This window comes from Vanessa atalanta, chromosome 20 (genome assembly GCF_905147765.1).
Source record: "Vanessa atalanta chromosome 20, ilVanAtal1.2, whole genome shotgun sequence".
Classification (NCBI taxonomy): domain Eukaryota; kingdom Metazoa; phylum Arthropoda; class Insecta; order Lepidoptera; family Nymphalidae; genus Vanessa; species Vanessa atalanta.
In genome coordinates, this window is record NC_061890.1 from 7,336,574 (window position 1) to 7,358,498 (window position 21,925).

General features: G+C 33.3%; 1 protein-coding gene across 1 annotated transcript; it reads right to left on the reverse strand.

The window, feature by feature from the left end:
* Positions 1–2,236: 2,236 nt before the first annotated feature.
* Positions 2,237–16,903, reverse strand: LOC125071819 (alpha-tocopherol transfer protein-like). The gene is made up of 7 exons (XM_047682213.1): positions 16,816–16,903; positions 9,303–9,484; positions 8,942–9,095; positions 7,408–7,528; positions 5,275–5,406; positions 3,907–4,120; positions 2,237–2,676 (listed from the first exon to the last, which is right to left on the reverse strand). The coding sequence occupies exons 2-7, from the start codon at positions 9,469–9,471 to the stop codon at positions 2,522–2,524; spliced, it is 945 nt and encodes a 314-aa protein (XP_047538169.1). The 5' UTR covers positions 9,472–9,484; positions 16,816–16,903; the 3' UTR covers positions 2,237–2,521.
* Positions 16,904–21,925: the final 5,022 nt, after the last annotated feature.

Consider the following 21,925-nt stretch of genomic DNA (forward strand, 5'->3'; position numbering starts at 1 on the left):
ACTAAAGAGAAAACATACAAAAATTCTCAGAAAAGGAAAATAAGCTATTGTTTAATTATAAGATAATAAGGAAAGCAAAATGGAACCAAGTTAATATATATGTCACCGTAAAATTGTATATACCGTTAGATTATAATCTATCTAACCGTAACATACTGATTACAATTTAACGCATTATTTTTCGATAGTTTATAATCCATCGAGTACGTTATTTCAGTTACATTATAAACTTTAACCTAACCTAAACAAAATATCATAAACTATCGAAATTTTTCACGTTTTATTTTGAGTTAAATCACCTTTCACAATATTTCGCCAGCTTACAATCTCGCGAGATAGATTACAATCTAACGGTTTTTTCAATTCTAAATAAATTCGGTGATATATGTCTATATATTATGAATTATGATATACGAAGGTGAACCGGCATCTGATGGTAAGTGGTCACTATCGCCTATATTTATTGGCGCTATAAGTAATATTAACCATTCCTTACATCGCTATTGCAATGCCAACCTCTGAAAAACAACAATAATAAGTATTACTGTTGGGCGGTAGAATATCTGATGAGTGGGTGCTAACTACCCAGAGCAAAGAGCCCACCATCCTGAGCAAAGCCAGACCAAAGAGAGATAAGGATCTCTATTTTTTAGGACAAGGGAGGGCAATACTGACAACTGCGCAACTCAGAGATATAGAAGCCGAGCCTAGAAACTTAACATACAGTTAAAAGATACTTTCTTTATGTAAATCGAAAGAATAAAATACACTTATAATTTCCATTTTTTCTACTACAATACTATAACTATTAAACTACAAGTATGTTTGTATGATGTTTTACTAAATTTACCGATCTTTATTTATGTTAAAATGTTTTTTAGTTCTTTTTTTTCTTTATATTTTGTATTGTATTTTATTGAATTGGAAATATGTATTGTTGACTTAACAAAAATATGTATTCATTAAAAAATATTATAAATGTTTATAATAAAGATTTTATTCCAAGTATTGTATTAATTAACAAAGACTCATTGACTCGACAAACTAACATTAAAATAAACAATTTCGACCGTTGTGACGGTGTATTGTTTGTATTTGCTGACTGTAACCTTTATATTTTTTTTTTTGCGTATATATGTAATAAACATGGGATTACTTGAGTGATATTTGTTATAAAAAAATTACCTAGGCGACTGACCTTCACTCGGCTCTAATAAGTAATTAGTTATAAGTAATAATTATATTTTTTTTTTGTGGCAAAGTTTTTTACGCGGCTTGCAGCAAATTGGCAGAAATCGTCACGTGAGGAAAAGGGTTCTGCCCTTACCAGGCGATCTATCCATGTCGCAATTTTTTTCTCTGTCTCTTTTTGTTATTATTTTAATTCACATGAATTTTTAATATCAATTTTATCTTGGCATTTAACTAGACTCAAACTTTTATTTTCTTGTGTCTGTTATTAAATACCGAATCATCTCTTTTTTAAATTGCTTTTTTTCGGCAATTTTATGTATGTATATATGATGTATATTAATAAAAAAATACTAACCTAAAAAGAAAAATCTTATTTAAAAAAGAAATGTGCGCGTTGGCTCCTGCTCTCTTGTTTCAGTTTAGCTCAGTTGGTTTCGTGTTTAGTGTAACCCGTTTATTTCGTACATAATCTTATACATCATATATATAAATAAATATAAATAAATATCGGACAACATCACATACATTACGAGTACTCTGATCACAATGTAAGTAGCTAAAGCACTTGTGTTATGGAAAATCAGACGTAACGACGGTACCACAAACACCCAGACCCAAGATAACATAGAAAATTAATGAACTTTTTCTACATCGACTCGGCATGGAATCGAACCCGGGACCTTGGAGTGGCGTATCCATGAAAACCGGTGTACACACTACTCGACCACGGAGGTCATCAAATATTTGATAATTAATCATTGAACAATACAATATTAAAACTATTTTTATTTTCAAAGCAATTAATTTCTAGGACTTATCTAATAAGAAAATTTGTGATGTAGGTAGGTAAGACTGATAGAGATCTTCTTTGAATGATGAACCTTTGGGATGCGCCAGTTTATATGAGAATCTTGGAGCCCCTGCAAGGCCATCCTCGACAATAGTCGTCAATGATCATAGAGACGACTTACGACTTTATGGTGCTCAAAAAGTCGTATTCGCGTATATAAACATAATGTCAAGGGTAGAATAAAAGTACAAGTATTTTGGACGTTTTTATTACGTCATCGATATAAGCGCGCTTAAATAAACAGATCTCCGTCTCCAGTTAGATCTGGAGTATACTTTCCAGTGCTTTAATTATTTTTTTTTTATTTATATCTGCGTGAGTTTTTACAAGCGTCTTTATCTACATTTCACATCAAAAACAGTGTGTAAAAATAAAATAGCGTCACATCCACCCGTTGCACAAAAATTATGTAATAAATTATTTATACAAATATAATAATTATACTCTTGAGCTTTGTATATAAAAAAATAAATAAAATTAATCGACGTCTAATCTTCTAAATGAACCAGGTAATCCCAAGTACTCTTCGTTGAATTTAACCGAACTACGTTTCGATTCATCTGTCACGAGCTTATTGCATTGATCTATTATTTTCTTCGATTCATCGGTCTTGAAGACATTCTTCCATTTCTCTAAAAAAAAAAAAAATAACAAAAGAAAATTATTAATGTCTTACTGTAATGAAAAAAAACCCGTCTCGTATTAAATATTATAAGGTCGAGAGATTAATTTACCAAGTGGGTCTTTAAATACACATGTGACAGAATTATATTCAACGCGTGTAGAAACACAAATCACACATCAATATCCAATTAAATCATATATCTATTAATTCCGATCCTCTAGGCAAAAAACGACCAGTGGTGACAATAAGACGAGGTATACTTTTAATGAATCATTTTGCACTACTCTAGATTCAAGCTTTAAAAGCCAAAATTTCCACTATTTTAAATCCATATTTGTATATATTTAATGACTTAATATTCAAAATATTCTTATACATTATGCAGCCTGTAAATTTCCCACTGCTGGGCTAAGGCCTCCTCTCCCTTTGAGGAGAAGGTTTGGAGCATATTCCACCATGCTGCTCCATTGCGGGTAAGTTAATGGAATATTCTTATAAATATCTTTATTTAATTATTACAGTTGTCAATATGACGTCATTACTCGCGGTTGTGAGTTTTCCCCCCGCGTCATTGTAACTATAGTAGCCGTTACAATGACGTCCACTATAAAGCTAATTCAATAAATAAATAGACACTTCTTTGGAATGCGTTATAAGTGGTTATACATACATGCCCAAGCTTGTAAAAAAATATGTATTTAGGAAGGTCCATGATCAAATTGACCATTATGATGTTATTACCTATAGGCATCGATCCATGGTTGAAAGAAATAAAAAATGCTTTACACCCATTGAATGTACCGCTGTCTGTTAATACAGCGGTGAATTGTTGGTTATTCATTATAAAGTAAACGGGTAAAAATTAACTCATTTTATTATATCGATTTTACTTAAAATTTATAAATGGATGTATTAATGATTCTCTCAATGTATCACGATTTTTTTTGCAATATCACGCCCAGAGACATTGGCGCTGTAAGAAATATTAAAAATTCCTTACATCGCCAATGCGCCACCAACCTTGGGAACTAAGATCCCTTGTACTTACACTGGCTCACTCACCTCTCAAATCGGAACACAACAATACTGAGTACTGTTATTTGGCGGTAGAATGTCTAATGAATGGGTTTTACTTTACGTAGGCACAAAGCCCTACCACCAAGTAAGTAAAGTAAGTATACATATATGTAAGTATGAAATCGTCACGTAATTATTTAATCCATAATTTGTTACATACCAGCTAAGTTAGCGCAACTGGGCCCGTCACCGCCGTAGTCTTTTGGAAGAATTTCCTTCGGAATCTCTTTGTATAATTCCTCATATGATGAATGAACGTGCAGCCTCTTCGCCACTTTCTCTTTAAGTCCTTGTTTGATTAAAAAAACAAATTTGTCTACAAATGAGGGAGCATTCAATATATGAATCCCTTTGATCTTCGTTCCATAGCCTTCCTAAAAATGAAATTAAATTAATTCTAGATGATAAAATAAACTCCAGTTCAATTTATTAACTTATTATCAATTAAAAACATTGTATATTGTACATATTTGAAGTACTATGTCAAGTTCCAGATGATGAATACAATGGTTTTTACCCAAATAAGACATAAAGTAGGTACATAGACTATAGATAATTAATGAATAATGGATGATTTATTATTACCAGGCAGACCAGAGATGCATACGAAATATGACAAGGATACGATCAACAGTCTCTATAAGAAAGGAGCTGTCAAAACTAGAAACATTACGAACTGTTTTCTCCTGAGAATACATCACTCCATACTGACATAAAATAACTACTAAAAATACAGATTTAAGGGTTTTATTATATAAAATTACAACGACCGAACAGAACTGCTGCCAATTGTCAAAGCTAAACCAAATATATATTGATAATTTCCTATTTGTCATATCACCGTATCATCTTAGGTAGGCGTAAAGAAAAAATTAAATAGTTTCTGATCAACGACTCGTAGGCAAATATTATTCGTACGCAAACGATTCGATTCTTGAATAAAGTAACCGAACATTATCATAATTACTACACTACCTTGAACGCAATAAAGGCGCGAGTTCAAACAGCGCTGTGTTGTAATATTTAATGCATTTTATGTATATTTCTCAAATAAAAACAACTACGAGTACCTCGGCCAAGATCTGAGTGTACAAAGTACAGTGGTTATATCAATTAAATTAATTATATACAGGCATTATTTGAAAATGAATAAATCTTTATTTTTATATAGGTCGCTGTATGAATTATTAAGTATTCCCTTAAATGGCCTTGAGAACTAAGAAGTTATGTCACTTAGCCCTGTAATTACCCTGGCTAATTGAGCTTATTACCCGGGACTAAGGCTACTAAATAGGGATGTTTATAATAGGTTATCCAAGGAAATAATTAAAGTCATATAATGTAATCTATAAATTATTTTACCACCCGTAGCTTTTACGCTTTGGAAGAACTGAGGGGTGTCAAATGTTAGGCGTCCTGAGTATTTTTCCTGCTGTTTCAGTAACTAGCCAAGTACGACATGGAAGCGTTATAAATAAACAACTTTCACATTTATATTATTAGTAAGGATAGTGATAAAATACTATACCGTGCATAAAATTTCCCCCTTCTTCAAAATAATTGGATTAAGTTTCGTAAGAAGCTGTATGTTAACATTGCTAAGGTCTATTATATATCTCTCTGATAAACAGTAATCGTGATGCAATCTGTATTCGCCTATCTGAAATAAAAAAAAGTAATTTAATAAAAAGGTCAGATTTAAATTTTCTATTAAAAGATATCTTCATCGTTTTTGGCCAGAACGATTTCAAGGGAGCCCGTTATACAAGGAAAACGTGGAAAAGTTAAAGGGTTATTGTGACATTGTTTTAATTGAGTAAATATTATATGACGGGCAATTATTAAGGCCGTCTGATGTAAAAAGTTACCACCGCCCATGGAAATTGGCATCGTAAAAAATTTTAACCATTCCTTACATCTCCAATATGCCTTGAGAACCGATATGTCATTTCCCTTGTGCCTGTAGTTACACTGTCTCATTCGCCTTTCAAACCTCGAATTTAAAATGAGTTGATGGCAACTAACCAGACAGGATTACGCTGAACCCAACCTCCAAGTATATATAATCCGTATTTATAAGTTAGTTGCGAAGGAAAACATCCTAAGGAACCTAAATGTGACGAATAACAATGTCCACGCGTTCTGGATTATAGCAGTGCGGTGGAACCTTTTTCTCAAAAAATTAGAGGAGGACTTAGCCCGATAGTGAGACAGATTTACTTTACTTTTACTTTGATATATAATAAGGTAAAGTAGTTACTATCACCTCCAGACATTTTAGCTGTAAGAAATTTACGTTATCTCTTACATAGATGCGTTACCATACTTGCGAAAATACATGCTATATCACTTGTGTCTGTACACTGACAATATACAGCCTTTAAATTTCCTACTGGCCTAAGGCCTCCTCTCCCTTTAAGGATATGGTTTGGAGCATATTTTACCACGCTGCTCCAATGGGGGTTGGTGGAATACACATGTGGCAGAATTTCGTTGAAATTAGACACATGCAGGTTTCCTCACCATGTTTTCATTCACCGTCGAGCACGAGATGAATTATAAACACAATGAAAATTCAGTGGTGCCTCCCTGGGTTTGAACCCGAAATCATCCGTTAAGATGCTCGTGTTCTAACCACTGGGCCATCTCGGCTCTATATTATATACATATATTAATATATACTGTTTGGAGATTTAGTGTATGATAAAGCGTTGGCATCTCCCTAGACGGGCACATAATCCTATCACCAAGATATAATCAGTATGTCAAATAAACTGAACTTAAGGCATTTTTTATCAGGATTAACTTCTAATTCATAACAACTTACAAGAGTATTAAGTCGGTATTAAAGTTATTTAATAACACTGGTCCAAACTTGTTTAAATTAGGTCAGTATAATTATTGCATGTATTACGTGAATTATTAAGTGTTATGTGACATTACCCAAGTGCTTTATTAAAGTATGCTCTTTTAGAATTTATGCCACAGTTAATGTAGTTATAAATATGATGGTACATGTGTTAAGATTTTCAACCAAGAGACATTATGAGTTTGCGTTGCGTGTCTTCTTATATTGGTCGTACTGAAAGGAATTTGCTTGATATAACTTAGTATTTAAAATATTGGAATAGAACTAACTACTGTTCGTTCTATTCCATTCCATTCTATGCCGTTGTTGAATCAGTAATACGACGATTAGAAACTGCCTTTAAAAGTGTATTTTAAATAAAGAATATTTTGTTTGAGTAAGGAGTTTTTATATACTTTTTACAGAATTGTTGAAACCAAGTATTGTGATAAATATAATTATTATTATTTGTTATTTCCTATTACGTTTACACCACTATCTCACTCGTGAAATGTTGACCTGATTACGGTACGGTATGGATACGCTATTCTGATGCGTATGACCTACAAATATTATAACTATTAATGTCAATTTTGTATAGCACATTATAACATTTAAAAATCATGTTCTGCAAGAAGAGAACAAAAGAGCTCAACAATACATTTTTTAATCACAATCGAAACCTGTGTATAGCTGTTGGTTAATAATCGATCGTTCGAGAAAGATCTATACACACGCCCTTCAAATTATGTCAGTAAGCTGTGAGTTAACGATTCGTGATTTATACACTCGTAAATTTATAAGAATACATACCATAAAACAATATCTTAAGTATGATAATAAACTAAAGTGCTCCCATTTTCCTGATATAATTTGTGTTACCATGACCCTAGACTGATCTGTAGGGCATAGTTTTGGCAATGGCACGTACAGTCTGCAACAAAAGTGCGTTCATTTTAAAGGTTATATGAATATTTTCCACAGAATTTTAATAGTTATTTTATAACTTTAAATATAAACCGTAACATGTATTATGTATTTTGCAAACATACTATTAGTATTATAAATTTGAAAGTTTTTATGTGTGGATGATCGCTACTCAATCGGATTTGGATTAAGTTTGAATTAGATAGCTCGGACTTAACCTTAAGATACCTCATACCAACTACAACACACGCAGGCGTAAGCTAGTTAAGGGTAAGTAACAACTCTGCTTTCAAAAACAATTTGTTACAATAGATTTTAAGCATTTATCTTTTATATAATAACTATTTATTACGATACAATATATACTATACAAAATGTGTTTAATGCATTTTATAAATATAAAATGTTGAAGTCAAAATTCTTAAGTCCAAATAAGAGTAAAACTTCAGGGTCAAATTTGATCGCACGGTTTATCTCTGTAATGTTTCTGACGCAGAACGATTTCATAATGTTACGAGTCTAAGTGCCGAGATGGTCAAACCATACGTGAATTTTAAAGTATATTGCGAATTCAAACCAGAGGTCTTGCTCGGCGTCGAAGCAAACCATCATAAGAAGACCTACGACTCCCCTATCAATAGTTAATTTTACCGTTATTAATTAAAAAAAAGAAACTATCTGATATTGAAAATTATCCCTAATTATCTCTTATGATGATTGACTTTTAAAAAATATATATCACTTCGTTATGTTCATATTTAAATGGAAACTGTGATACAAATTGAGTCAATGATTACATACATTCTGCATTACGATAATATCATATTTTTTTTACATTAACAACTAGAGAAGGTCTCGGAGCATATCCCACCACGTTGCTCCAATGCGGGTTGGTGGAATAAACATGTGGCAGAATTTCGTTGAAATTAGACACATGCAGGTTTCCTCACCATGTTTTCATTCACCGCCGATCACCAGATGAATTATAAACACAAATTAAGCTCATGAAAATTCAGTGGTGCTTGCCTGGGCTTGAACCCAAAATCATCGGTTAAGAGGCACGCTTTCTAACCATAGGGCCATCTCAGCTCTAATATCTAACATTACATACGTGCTACGATTAATGTGGACTGTGCTTTGTTGTATTTGGATAAACATGAATTAATTCGCTTAATAGAATTGTATCTTTGTGTTCCGGCTTAAACGGTGAACAAGGGGGTAAAATATCTTAGGCCCCAAGGTTGATGTCGCATTGGCCATTTTCGGAATCGTTAGTACTTCTTATAGCACAAAGATGGCCCTTGTAACCGTTCAACCAATCCGCATCCAACAAATCCGTCTACCAATATTTTTAAAAATATATATAAATGTAAGTTTTCAAAATTCGAAGGTTTTTTTTTTAAATTTATGTAATATTTACACGCAGTCCAAAAAGTTCTCGAACTCTTCGTAGGATTTGTTCAAACTTAATTCCGGCGTCATTCCTCTCATCGTTAAGAATTTGTCTATTTTAATTTTTGTCCCTTCTACCGAGCCTCTTGATAAAATCCATAAACGTTCCAGCATATTTGTACCTGAAACGAATAATGATAATACTATTAAATAAATATAAAAAAATGATATTTTAAAACTATTATCATAAGAATAACACAAATTCATGTAAATAATGCTATAGTTTTAGAATTAGGGTTATATCCACACACACTCGTGATACATCTGTGGACATCTGGATTTGCAGCCATATGAATTAACTACTAGGCTACTGAGGTATATGAACTTACGTAAGTATTGAAAAGCTTCCACCAAATGAGGTTGCTTCTTACACCATTCTTCGATCGCTTCCAAGCTCTCTTTGATTCTATTGACATCGTCTAAGTCGAAAAACTGTCGAACCTTTTTTACGTCCTCCTGCTGCACTTCTAGAAGTGGATGATAAGCAATTGTCTCCATTTTGTTTCAATTTCTAAAATAAAAATACTTAATTAAAATATAAATATATTTTATAATAAATTGGACTCTCAGTCTCAACAGCGATTGAATAATGGCTCATAATTCGATACAAAGAAAACTTGATATGACCAGAAAGGGTCCAGGCGAGAAGCCGACGGCTTTACGTTCTTGTAAGGGCTTACGGTAACTTTCAGACTTTTTGACAGAAAAACGTGATAACTTTTTAGTAACCCAACGTGAGGCTGGACCTCAACAGGGTTCATAGACATGTGTATCATGAAAACCATCAAATGTCCAATTATTTTTTACAGTATAAAGCATACGATTTAATATTTATTATTTGCCCCTTAAGATTGAGAGTAACGTAAAAGAAGGATACCTGAATTTCTAATATAGTAAATATTTTCTCCGTTGGTTATGATGTAATAAAGTATAAAGGTACTATAAAGTGTAATCAATAAAAGGTCACGGTTTAATTGATTGAAATTCGACCTCAAGTGAGTGAAGTCATTTAATTACACAAGACTGCTCAAGCAGATGAAAAACCTTTGGAAAAAACAATTACCATACAATTATATACAGTTCAGAAGTCACTTAATTTAATTGTATCAGTATAACATGATTATGACGTGTTATTATATCATGTCATCATTATCATCATTACATAATATAAAACAAAGTCGCTTACCGCTGTCTGTCCCTATGTATGCTTAAAATTACTCAACGGATTTTGATGCGGTTTCTTTTTAAATAGATAGATAGTTTCAAGGGAAAGATAACATGCACAATATAGTACAGAAACACTGATAATTTTAGAAGTTTCTAAAGTGATGTAAACACATTTATATATATGTATATAAATATACACATTTTTTGCGCTTACATTACAAACGCTGGCTGAAACCTACGTGTTAGATCAAAATAGTGTACTACAGTGTTGTAGACCTTAAAAAGGTCTTCAAAAATGTCCGCGATGGTATATGTCTATCTCTTAGGGATAACCCACAATAAGCATTTTTATCGTTTACTTTTTACGAGAAATAATGGCTTATTTTCGAAGCGATTTTAAGCAATACAGCATTAATCATTATCCAGTTAAGTACCTTAAATACATTGTTCATTTAATATAGATCCATATGGCCATTTACATTTGCATGTCATTTAATAAATATTTTCGAAGATATTACAAATTTAAAACGCAGGGACATAGCGGCTTATATTGTCTAATGACTGAAAAACTGTGATCGTTGTAAGACTTTCTGTAGTATATTTAGTATCAGCATTGCACCCGTGCGACGCCGAGGCGGGTCGATAGTTCGGTAATAAGCCAATCAATCAACGTGTAAATAGTCGTATATTAACACAGTTTATATTTTATAAATATTTAATTTCTAAGGTAAGGTAAATATATTTTGTAACCTTGACAAAGTGCATAATTTTATCATGATTGATTGAGTAGTAACGACGTTAATACGTAACAAAACTCACATCTTTAATCGTTTGTAATATGAATAAATTAATTTAAAAAAATGACAAAGATTATATCCATCATTTACCCGTTCCAGTCGTCCTTCCCTTACGATATATATTAGAGATTTTGATAAAGGGTATTGACGATATAAATATCATGCTACGTACTCAAGAACCAATAATTTCTTGGATTAATTTTTTTTTTTTAGGTAATTATGTCAATGTGAATATTTTTGTGAATGTATCGTCTTACATAACAATATGTTGAAAACAAATTATATCGAATCGAAACCAATTTATTTAGTCGCGTAATTTTCTGTCACCGTCACGAACATAATATATTTATAAAAGGAAATTTAATGACTTCTAATGTAATATTCAGGAATATTAAGGTTCAAACATAGAATTTTTTTTATATATATTTTTTTAATGTAAGATAGTATCTGCTGGGTAAAATACTCTTTCTCCCAAAGGGAAACAAACTTATTTCAAGGCGCTGCTCGAATGTATGTTGTTAGACAGAAATGTCTCAGAGCAACTACAGATTTCTTATAGAGGAAATCTCCTATACAAACACAAATGCTTTAACCCAATACGACTATTTGAAATCACTATACCGAAACAATCATTATTTTGATTTCATTTATCTGTATATGTTTTCGGGATAATAATCAGAACAGATTAAAAATATGAATGTAAAAATTAAAAGTGAAAAAAATTGTAAAAAAATTACCTCGATTTCGTTGAGACATTCAAATGTTATTACAATTTAAAGTTTACAAAAATATTTGTGAATCGCCGTTTCATGTATGAATATTAAATGAAATCGTGTAAATATTATTTTCAGAATTTACTTCATAAACACATAAAATAAACAGCCTGTAAATTTCCCACTGCTGGGCTAAGCCTCCTCTCCCTATGAGGAGAAGGTTTGGAGCATATTCCACCACGCTGCTCCAATGCGGGTTGGTGGAATACACATGTGGCAGAATTTCGTTCAAATTAGACACATGCAGGTTTCCTCACGATGTTTTCCTCAAAAAACTAAAATTCAGTGGTGCCTGCCTGGGCTTGAACCCAAAATCATCGGTTAAGATGCACGCGTTCTAACCACTGGGCCATCTCGGCTCTTACTTCGTGATACCATAAAAAGTGTGGGCTATTAATATGAATAAAACTGTTATAAAATTGAATGTAACCCGCTGTAAAATTAATAACTATTTTATTAATAGAATAATGAACGAATATTACCTTTTGCACTTTTAAACACAACTTCGCGTTACTGCAAATTATTTTATTTATTTCACCACGTAAAAGACGTAATTATATTTACTTACGTAATGTAAAGTCAAGGGTGTCACCAGTTGGTAATTATTTTAAAACTAATAATAGTATAACGAAACAAATGTTGCTTAGAATAATAGAATATTGTTTTTTTTTTTTTTTAATAATTCGAACAACTTCATAGTGCCTCAAAGAGATTGCGGAATCCGGATAAACATCGATCACTCCTACGTCTCGCTCCAGTCACGGCTCGATGGAGTTCCCCCGGAGAGATTTCGGCCCGCTTCACTTATCTGTATTGCGTGTGGCATGTGTGTGGCGGTGCGAGGCTGTCATCCTTCTAAGAGCCATCGGGATCTGAATAAACGATTTTTGCTTATATGTCCGTATATTTTAAAACTCGAGTGCAGGGTCAGTGGGAGTGGAGGGCCAGAATTTCTTTTTTGTCTTCGTCGCCAAAATAAATAGGCCCTTCACTGATCCCACCAATCCTTTCTTTATGATGTCGGCCTGATAGAAGAAGACTGTCCTTCCACGCCCATTCTCGGCCGAGCATCACTGACACAGCTGCTAGCAGGGAAATGTCTCGTCAAACTTTGTGGACCAAGGTCTGTTTCTTGGTATATTAGTTAGTGTTCCGGTCTACGTCACAGTAGTAACACATCGTCTTCGATGTTACACAGGTACTTACTAAAACAGTGACCAGTCGTTAGCTGCATTAGTTAAAATATGTCGTTGGACCACCAAAGTGAAATTATAAAATATTAACAGCTGGTTTCCGACAGCGATCGCGTCCGGTGTATTTTCCTCGTAGATCGGTTAGCAGATACCCTATTTTTTTTTACAGTAGTAGCATTTCTGATGAAGTAAACGGTTATAAATTCTGCGCCTTGGTGTAAACTATATATTTATATAACTTATATAGATTGTATTTCAATTGTAATTTAAGCTATTACCAAATTTAAATTAAATTTGAATAAAAAAAACGGATGAATAGATACCTCGTTATACACTATATTTAAATTAAATATTCGATCAGACGGTATATTCTGTATGTGCGTATCAACGTTTTGTACCGTATTATGTCCTTTACTCCTAGTCACTGATCTAATTACCGCATCGATAATTGCCCTCAGTAACGTAACGTAACGTAATTGACCACGTTTATACTTATGACTTACAACTTAAATATATTTTTGAAATAATGTCGTTACTTGCTCCTGTCTTATGTATCTCTCTTTGCTGATTCACGGTAATCTTGTTTTATTTTCTGCTTTACTTATGCAATTAAAATTATATTATAATTGACTCAATATAGAGTTGGGTAGTGTCGATGTTCGAATTCCGTAGCATTTAAATACTCGTACTGCACTAATAAATATATGTTTATGGAGGCGACCACTTACTGTGAACTGTTGGGACGATTACTCAAACTCAAACTCAAATTCCTTTTTTCAATATAGAAGTATTACACTTTCTTATTGATGGTCAAATTAAACACTACCACCGGTTGGGAAAAAGAAAACACCCTGACCTGAGAAGAACCGGCGAAAGAAACTCAGTCTGTAATATTATTCTATTGTATAGACTTTGTTTTACGAAGGCCATAAACTGATAGTTGTTTATTGATCGAGCAATATAGTGTCAACAATGAGGCGACAGATATTCGATGGTGATGCGCAAATATTTGCAAGACTTCTCCGACACCTGTGTGGCCGACCGCATACTTGAAACCATGTGAAGTAGTTCAACAAAGAAACTTCGCAGTGGCTTCCTCAAATAGGTATGGCCATAGCTTAACAAATAAAACGCCACTTAAGTCATTTTTGCTTCGAATCGCCGTGCAGGTGTTCTTCACATTCATTTACAATTATCGAGCTTAGAATAGTCAATAATGGCATAAGTAAATCTTTATACGGATTGTTGTTTAATCAAGTAAGTAAAACGTTATTAGTCGTCATTATTGGCTTCCTTTCCTTTTTCGTCATCATATCAGTGATATACGTGACAAATGTAAGGAGTTAAATTATTTTGGAAATATTAACCATTCCTTACATCACCAATGCGTCACCAACCTCGGGAACTAAGATGTTATGTCCCTTGTGCCTGTGGTTACACTGGCTCACTCACCCTTTGAACCGGAACACAACAATTCTGAGTAAAACCTCCGTCACATACTCGTACTGTTGAAGTATTTATAGTTAAACGTTAACGATTAGTTTTATTAAGTGGAACTTAAGTATCATTTATTATATTTAATTAATTGTCAGTTTTATAATTTAAGTATTTATATAATTATTAATATCGTCGTAAATTTTATTAATTACAGATATGCCATTATATCCACGTTTGGATATTACAGTTAGTTATGTTTACTTGGTGGTACTACTCATTCATAATATATTCTACCACCATTTTACGTGGTGGTACGGCTTTGTGCATGTCCGTCTGGGTAGGTACAACCCACTCATCAGATATTCTACCGCCAAACAGCAGTACTCAGTATTGTTGTGTTCCGGTTTGAAGGGTGAGTAAGCTGGTGTAACTACAGGCACGAGGGACATAACATCTTAGTTCCCAAGGTTGGTGGCGCATTGGTGATGTAACGAATGGTTAAAGTTTCTTACAGCGCCATTGTCTACGGGCGGTGGTGACCACTTACCATCAGGTGGCCCATTTGCTCGTCCGCCTACCGATAACATTAAAAAAAAAAACAATCAGCAATATGTAGTATTTTGTTCAGGTTTGAAGGGTGAGTGAGCCGCTGTAACTAAAGGCACAAGGGACACAATATCGTTCCCAAGGTTGGGGGCGCATTGGTCATGTGAGGTATGGTTAATATTTGTTTTAGCGCCCAATGATTATGGGCGCTGGGTACCACTTTAGAAAAAAAAGTAAGTTAACGTCACCTCGATATAACTTGTAAAAGACTTAACAGATTTTGATAAAATAGAAAATTAACAGTATTTTTGAATAAGTCTTAAATATTTTTCTGCTTTTTTATTTTAAGCTTCGTTAATAATTATAATAAAAACATACAAAATAAAATATGGTTGTATTGATTTTGTTAGTTGAAAATAGCCATATTAACTTAAAAAGACAGATATTTTGACACATATAGATGTATAGTTAATTTCTTCTATACATATATAATTACCTACGTCATTTGGACTGATGAGATAAGGTCACAAAACCGCGAATTATATTTAATAATAGTATAATAAAATTTAATTGATTCATTTTTAATTTTGAGAAAAATATCAAAAATTTTATTGTTATTTGCGACGCGAATTCAAAATCTTTAATAAATATTTATTTTTAAAATCGATTTAAATTTTAACTGATATTTATTCGGCATATAATATTTTTATTACATATAACAATAATTAAACAATTATTTTTATTTAATTTAGGCTATATGTCATATACGTAAGCTATATCTATACTAGCAAACGAAGATACTTTTTTTAACTAACTGAAACCAATGTACATAAAATTATATCAAAATCTGAAGAGCGTTTCGGAGAAGGTTATAGTATATCATATCATTATATACATAAGTAGCTCTGTCTTGCAGTTACACGCTTTAAATTTAGACTATTGACGTGACCGGCGTGTTTCGTGTTCTTGACAAATCAAATCAAAATATACTTTACTCAAATAGACTCTTACGAGCACTTTTGAATCGACATTTTACGTAATTGAATTAATTTTAAACATATCTTATATGTACACATGGCAACATAGTATAAAACACAGGCGCTGTACGCTTAGATTTTTTAAACTAAGCAACGTATTTTAATCCAGTTTGTATCAATATATAGAACGTGAATATTAACTTAATGAAAAATGTGAGATATTTTTTAATGCTCGTTCTTGAATCTATAATTTGTTAATAGACTCTTGTTGTACCCGCGTTAAGCCGGCAAGGGTTCGATTTCAAAATATAAATGAATATACGCATGTTATTGTTAAACATGTTTTTTTGTTTTTTTTTTTAAATAAAACTGCATATATTTTTAATAATTTAAATAATTATGTTTTATGAAATTCTATTGATGCATTCAAGGTATCAAATTGAAGTTCAAATTTCTCTATTCGAGTAAAAATTTATTTTTGAAATTCGAAGTGAAAAATTTTATTTTTTTGGATAAGAAAATAATTCAAACTTGTGAAGAGATAAGAAAAGAAAATCGAGACGGTTTTTTATTTTTTTGAATATGTAATATTATGGATATTACATTGGAGAAAATACGTCTATTTTAGGTAGTCGTTTGATTCCACAAGTGTGCTAACATAGGAATTCACTTATAGTATATATGATGATTATTATAATACTTTGAAGTTTGTTTTTTTTATATATAAAAATATAATAATGTAATATTTTCAGAAAAAAATGTCAATAAGACAGTTCCATATCAAACAATATAATTCTCATCAATGCATTACATACGTGTATATACAAAAATTTAAAAATCGAACGTCACACACACACGTCAAAATAAAATATTTTGTTCTTACTAAATTTGTGATTATAAATACTTGAATTGTAGCAAGGCATACGACGGAAAAAAATATAGTATTACTCACCCGTGTAAAGTGACCAGCGGTTTGCAACACTAAGACACGACTAGTCTAAGGTTACACACAACGTTCTTTGTAGGAAGGATAATATTGCACAATTTACTCATGTTTAATGTGTACACTTTTGTTAAGTAGATCTTGTTCGTATGTTGGATCATTTTATTAAATTGACATTGGAAGGTAAAGTACAAGAAATATTTACTTTAAACTGTTGTTCTTTTAAGAAATCTGATGTCATTTGTTATTAAATTCAAAATAATAAATATACTTGAATGAATTGGTCACCTGATAAGTGTGGTAAGTGGTCACACAACAATGGCGCTGTATGAAATATGAGTGATCCCCTAAATCACCAAGGCACCACCAACCTTGGGAACGAAGATACGATGTCCCTTGTACCTGTAGTTACACTGGCTCACTCACCCTTCAAACCGGATCATAACAATACTGAGTGCTGTCGTTTGGCGGTAGAATATCTGATGAGTGCTTGGCACCTACCCAGACGGGCTTGCACAGAACCCTACACCAAGATAAATTTTCGATTCAAACCGGTGGCAGTTGAATGTTGTGTCGAAATGTTGAATAAAAATGTTTGATTTTGAATTCGAAAAATGTTTTCATAATATTTCTCGTTACTAAAAACTGCTATGTTGTCCTTTTGTTTCTATTACTTACGCCGATTTACTGAGAGGGGCTCGAGATATGTTCTACTGACCTTAGCATTGAGGTCTTTCTGAATTAGCGGCAACCAGTTTAATAACTTCGCTAGACTGTACAGTTTTTAGATCTCTATACGTTCTTTGTTCCAACAAATCAAAGCATTAGCATTAGCAGCCCGTAAATGTCCCACTGCTGGGATAAAGGCCTCCTCTCCTTTGAGGAGAAGGTTTGGAGCATATTCCACCACGCTGCTCCAATGCGGGTTGGCGGAATACACATGTGGCAGAATTCCGTTGAAATTAGACACATGCAGGTTTCCTCACGATGTTTTCCTTCACCGCCGAGCACGAGATGAATTATAAACACAAATTAAGCACATGAAATTTCAGTGGTGCCTGCCTGGGTTTGAACCCGAAATCATCGGTTAAGATGCACGCGTTCTAACCACTGGGCCATCTCGGCTCTCAGCCAACGTCCATACCATGTTGAATACACCGGTTCTCGTCCGAACAAATCAAAAGTATAACGAAATTCACTTCCACGCAGTTCGTCGTGAGTAACTTCCTCGTTACCAGTAGCATATACCTGCATTCTTAGGTAGTTAGCGCCAGTCTCAAGAAGAATCTTCCAATAAAATAAATTAGACCAGTGGTTACCCATTACCGCACCAAATCTCCGAGGGACCATTTTAGTAGACTATTTTGTCTGATTGTCCGGTTTGGGTAGTATAATGCTATCGTTGATCGCTCGCTATGAAAAGCCGTCTTCGTTGGGGTGATTAGATGAACGTTTAACAGCTAATAAGACCAATTACTTCTGTAACAAGATTCTTCTTATCAGTTTGCTAGGTATGGGATACATCATCGTGTACACGATATCTATGAATATTAACTGACTATTATGACGTCATTAAACAGTCTCTCTTGATAACATGTCCTCTATTCCAAGAATTGGATAACGATTTTTAAATATTAATTAAAATGAATTATTTTACCAATATAACATAAAAAACAATTTTATAATATTTTTTTGTGAGGTATTTGCTTCAAGAAATATACTTTGTCTAAATACAAACTTTGAAGCTAATGTTAAGGTACTTTTCGAGTAACAAGAATCGTTTAATATCATAAGATTTACTATATTTTTAGATGCTGAAAAAGAGTAACTACTGAGTTTTCTTGCCGGTTCTTCTCGGTAGAATCTACTTTCCGAACCGGTGGTAGCTTTACTTAATATAGTTTGTTAAATGACGATTGAAAGTGCTTGTAAAAGCCTACTTGAATAAAGTATATTTTGATTTATAATATTGTTGCATTCTTCTGTTTTCTGCTGGTGTTTGAATTTATTTTTTATTTTTATTAATCTATTTTAGTTTTGTATAAATTGAACATAAGTATGTATTTAGTTTTAAGTATGTATATTTAACGTTGTGTTTGCAGCATTCGTATAGGTGCTGGTAATAATCAGCTACTAGCTGAGTCCAACACTTTTCAACAGCGGAGTTTTTGGAAAATTCATCTGCTAAGATTTTTTGGTTTCTTTTTACAGTTCTTATGATCGGTGAATAAATATATTTATTATTATTAAATGAATGTTATGTAAAAAAAAAAAACTATTATAAAATTGTACTCAGGTTTATAAATTTTCAGGCAAAACCTCTTTCCTCGACTTGTTCTGCCGAAAACTTATATTGTTTTCTGTGTAGTCCCCCTGGATCGTGCTAACTAAGAGTGCTTTCACATGTAACTGTGTCAAATATTTTAGAGGTTACTTAATTTTTTTTTATTTGAAATGGTTTTCATGATTATTGTTATTTAAGGTGAATCTCGTTTTTTTTTTATCTTTTATATACAATCTGCATGATCGACCATTGACTCACATTGGGGCATTGTCAGTCAGCTCTACACCTTCGCCAAAAGGAGAGATTAGCCAACATTGGAACCTTTATAGCTCGTTACTGTTACTTACTATAAATACTACAACATTATTCTATTGTTGTGTACTGGTTTTAAGGTTAGTGACGTCATTTACATCAAGTCTCAGACAGACGACGTACTAAAAATAAGTGATTTAAGAAAAAAGGAGTACGACCTCATGGTGTTTTTTATGATGCTAAGCGATTATTCCAGAACGACGAACATTGATTTGTAGGAGACTTTAACATTATAATACAAAAAAGATTTTTCGAATTTTTTTCTTCAAATTTACTATTTATTATTCAATCGTAAAGTTGGTACAGTACAAATAAAAAGTCTGTTCGTGAATTTATTTTGTCTTTGTTAAGTGATAAGCTAAATTACAAAACAACACACAAACGAATCAGTCGAGTAATGTAATTCAATCTCATGACACTACCATAACTCAATGGTATTCAGAAAGCATTGAATTAATGATAAATAATTTAGTTTCATCATCGTGTGAAGACATCCCATAGTTCGCTCCTTCCGTTGGGAACCATTTATGAATATAAAAAGAGGCCCCGCCCAGCGAGATTGAATAACGTAGTTTAGTAAACTAGGAATTTATTATGCACATAACTTAAATAAAATATACCGTTCTGTGCAATCTGGTGTGCATTCCATGAAAATATACTTCCATCAAAATAAAAATAAAAATCAAATCAATTTTATTTAAGTAAACTTCACAACGTAGCGTTTTTGAATCGTCAGTATAATTAAATTCAGGCGTTTTTTTTTAAAGTACTCTTTTAATGAATATATGACTTATTTATTAATTTAGTCTTAATAAACTTTTTAAATTTCGTAAATGGTAAATTGGTTACATTTCCCGGTATTTTATTATATATGCGTATACCATTGTCCAAAAACGTTCTCTTTACCGTATGCAAACGGAAATTAGGGGTTACAAGTTTATTCATCTTGTAAGCACTTTAGAATCCTCATATTTCTATATAAATTAAATCTTGAGAATGCCGGTTCAAGCAAGTATAATGGCCAAGAAGAATTTATGTAATCTGCTTAAAAGGAAAGGTGAAAAGTGAAAAAAAAATAATCCGAATGGATGGCAATCTGACACGACACATGCTAAAGCATAAGAATAACTCTTTAAGTTTGTTTGTTTGTTTGTTTTTGTTAAAGGGGCCATCTGGTAATTGTCCATTAGCCATAGATTGACGCATTGAAGAAATATTAATCATTCCTCACTATACGCCGCCTATCTTGGGAACTATAATACCATTTATAGTTACACTTACAGAACTTGTGATGAGTTTGTGTATCATTCCAGACGGTCTTGCGAAAAACCCTATCACCAAGCAAAGTTTACGCTTTCGGATGGCGCAGGTATATATCAAATTAAACATACGGACAAACAGATGACACATTTAAGTATCAAGTGTTGATAATTTTACCACAAAATATCCCCGGACGTGAATATATTGTGGTAACGATGACGACGATGACGGTAGACGACGGTGTGTGTGTGTGTGTGTGTTTTCTTTCTGGTCTGTTAAGTAATATTCGTAATGTTTTTTTTGGTCAATGATAATTATAGGGATCGATGTTTAAGCTAAACTTTTAACTTTATTACATAATAATATAATAACTCAATTTCGTACATAATGTGATCAATTTTTCCAACGAATGCGAAAGTTATCTAAATACCTATTTTAATCACTAAAACAAAGCTTCCGAAACCACCGCTGACAGGATTGAACATATAACTTTAGCTAAGCTTATTACTAATTATTTGTGTCGTTTGTGAAATGAGCAGTCACCGATGAATACTATTGTGAAGGTGAAAACGCACGGCAGTGCGTTAAGACAAGTCACAAACTGACAGGCGCTAAAAATCTTGAGCTACCTTTAATTCTAGAATAAATTAAAACCTATTTTACCATACCATATGAAATCGCCTCTTTCCCCTAACCGAGGCCTGGTTAAAATTGTAAATGCTGCGGTGGCCAGGCATTTGCCGAGATAGATTATTGCCCCTCGGCAATTTAAACGCAAAATCGCCTGAACAAATTCGACCATGAATACGCGAGGAAAGGCTGTCCAGGTGTGGGTCCTATTATCTAGCCAGTCCCTACTCAACAAGGAGTACTCACACCTGCGAGAGCACCCAAGAACTGCTTACCACTCTCCCTCGGTATTCATTTGACCAGCTGGATCGCTAGCTGGACAAGGAAGGTCCCATCATGCAGTGGTGGGGTTCCATAGGAAGTAGGCAGGGCCTCAGCGTTGTTGAGCTGGCAGGCCGCATGCGCAGTACTCTAAAGAAGATTTGCGATGCGGTCATGCCAAGGACCCGCCGCAGGGCACTACGCCGCATGGTGCCCTGGCACGTCGCCTGAAATTGACAGGCTACTGAAATCTTCGGGCTAAAAAATGAGCTGCAGTTGATGATACGCTTTGCCAGAAAGCAAGCGAGAGAGAAACTTTTGGTGGCGGTATGGCGGCGGCCCGCACTCCTCCGCTCCAACGATGGTCACGCT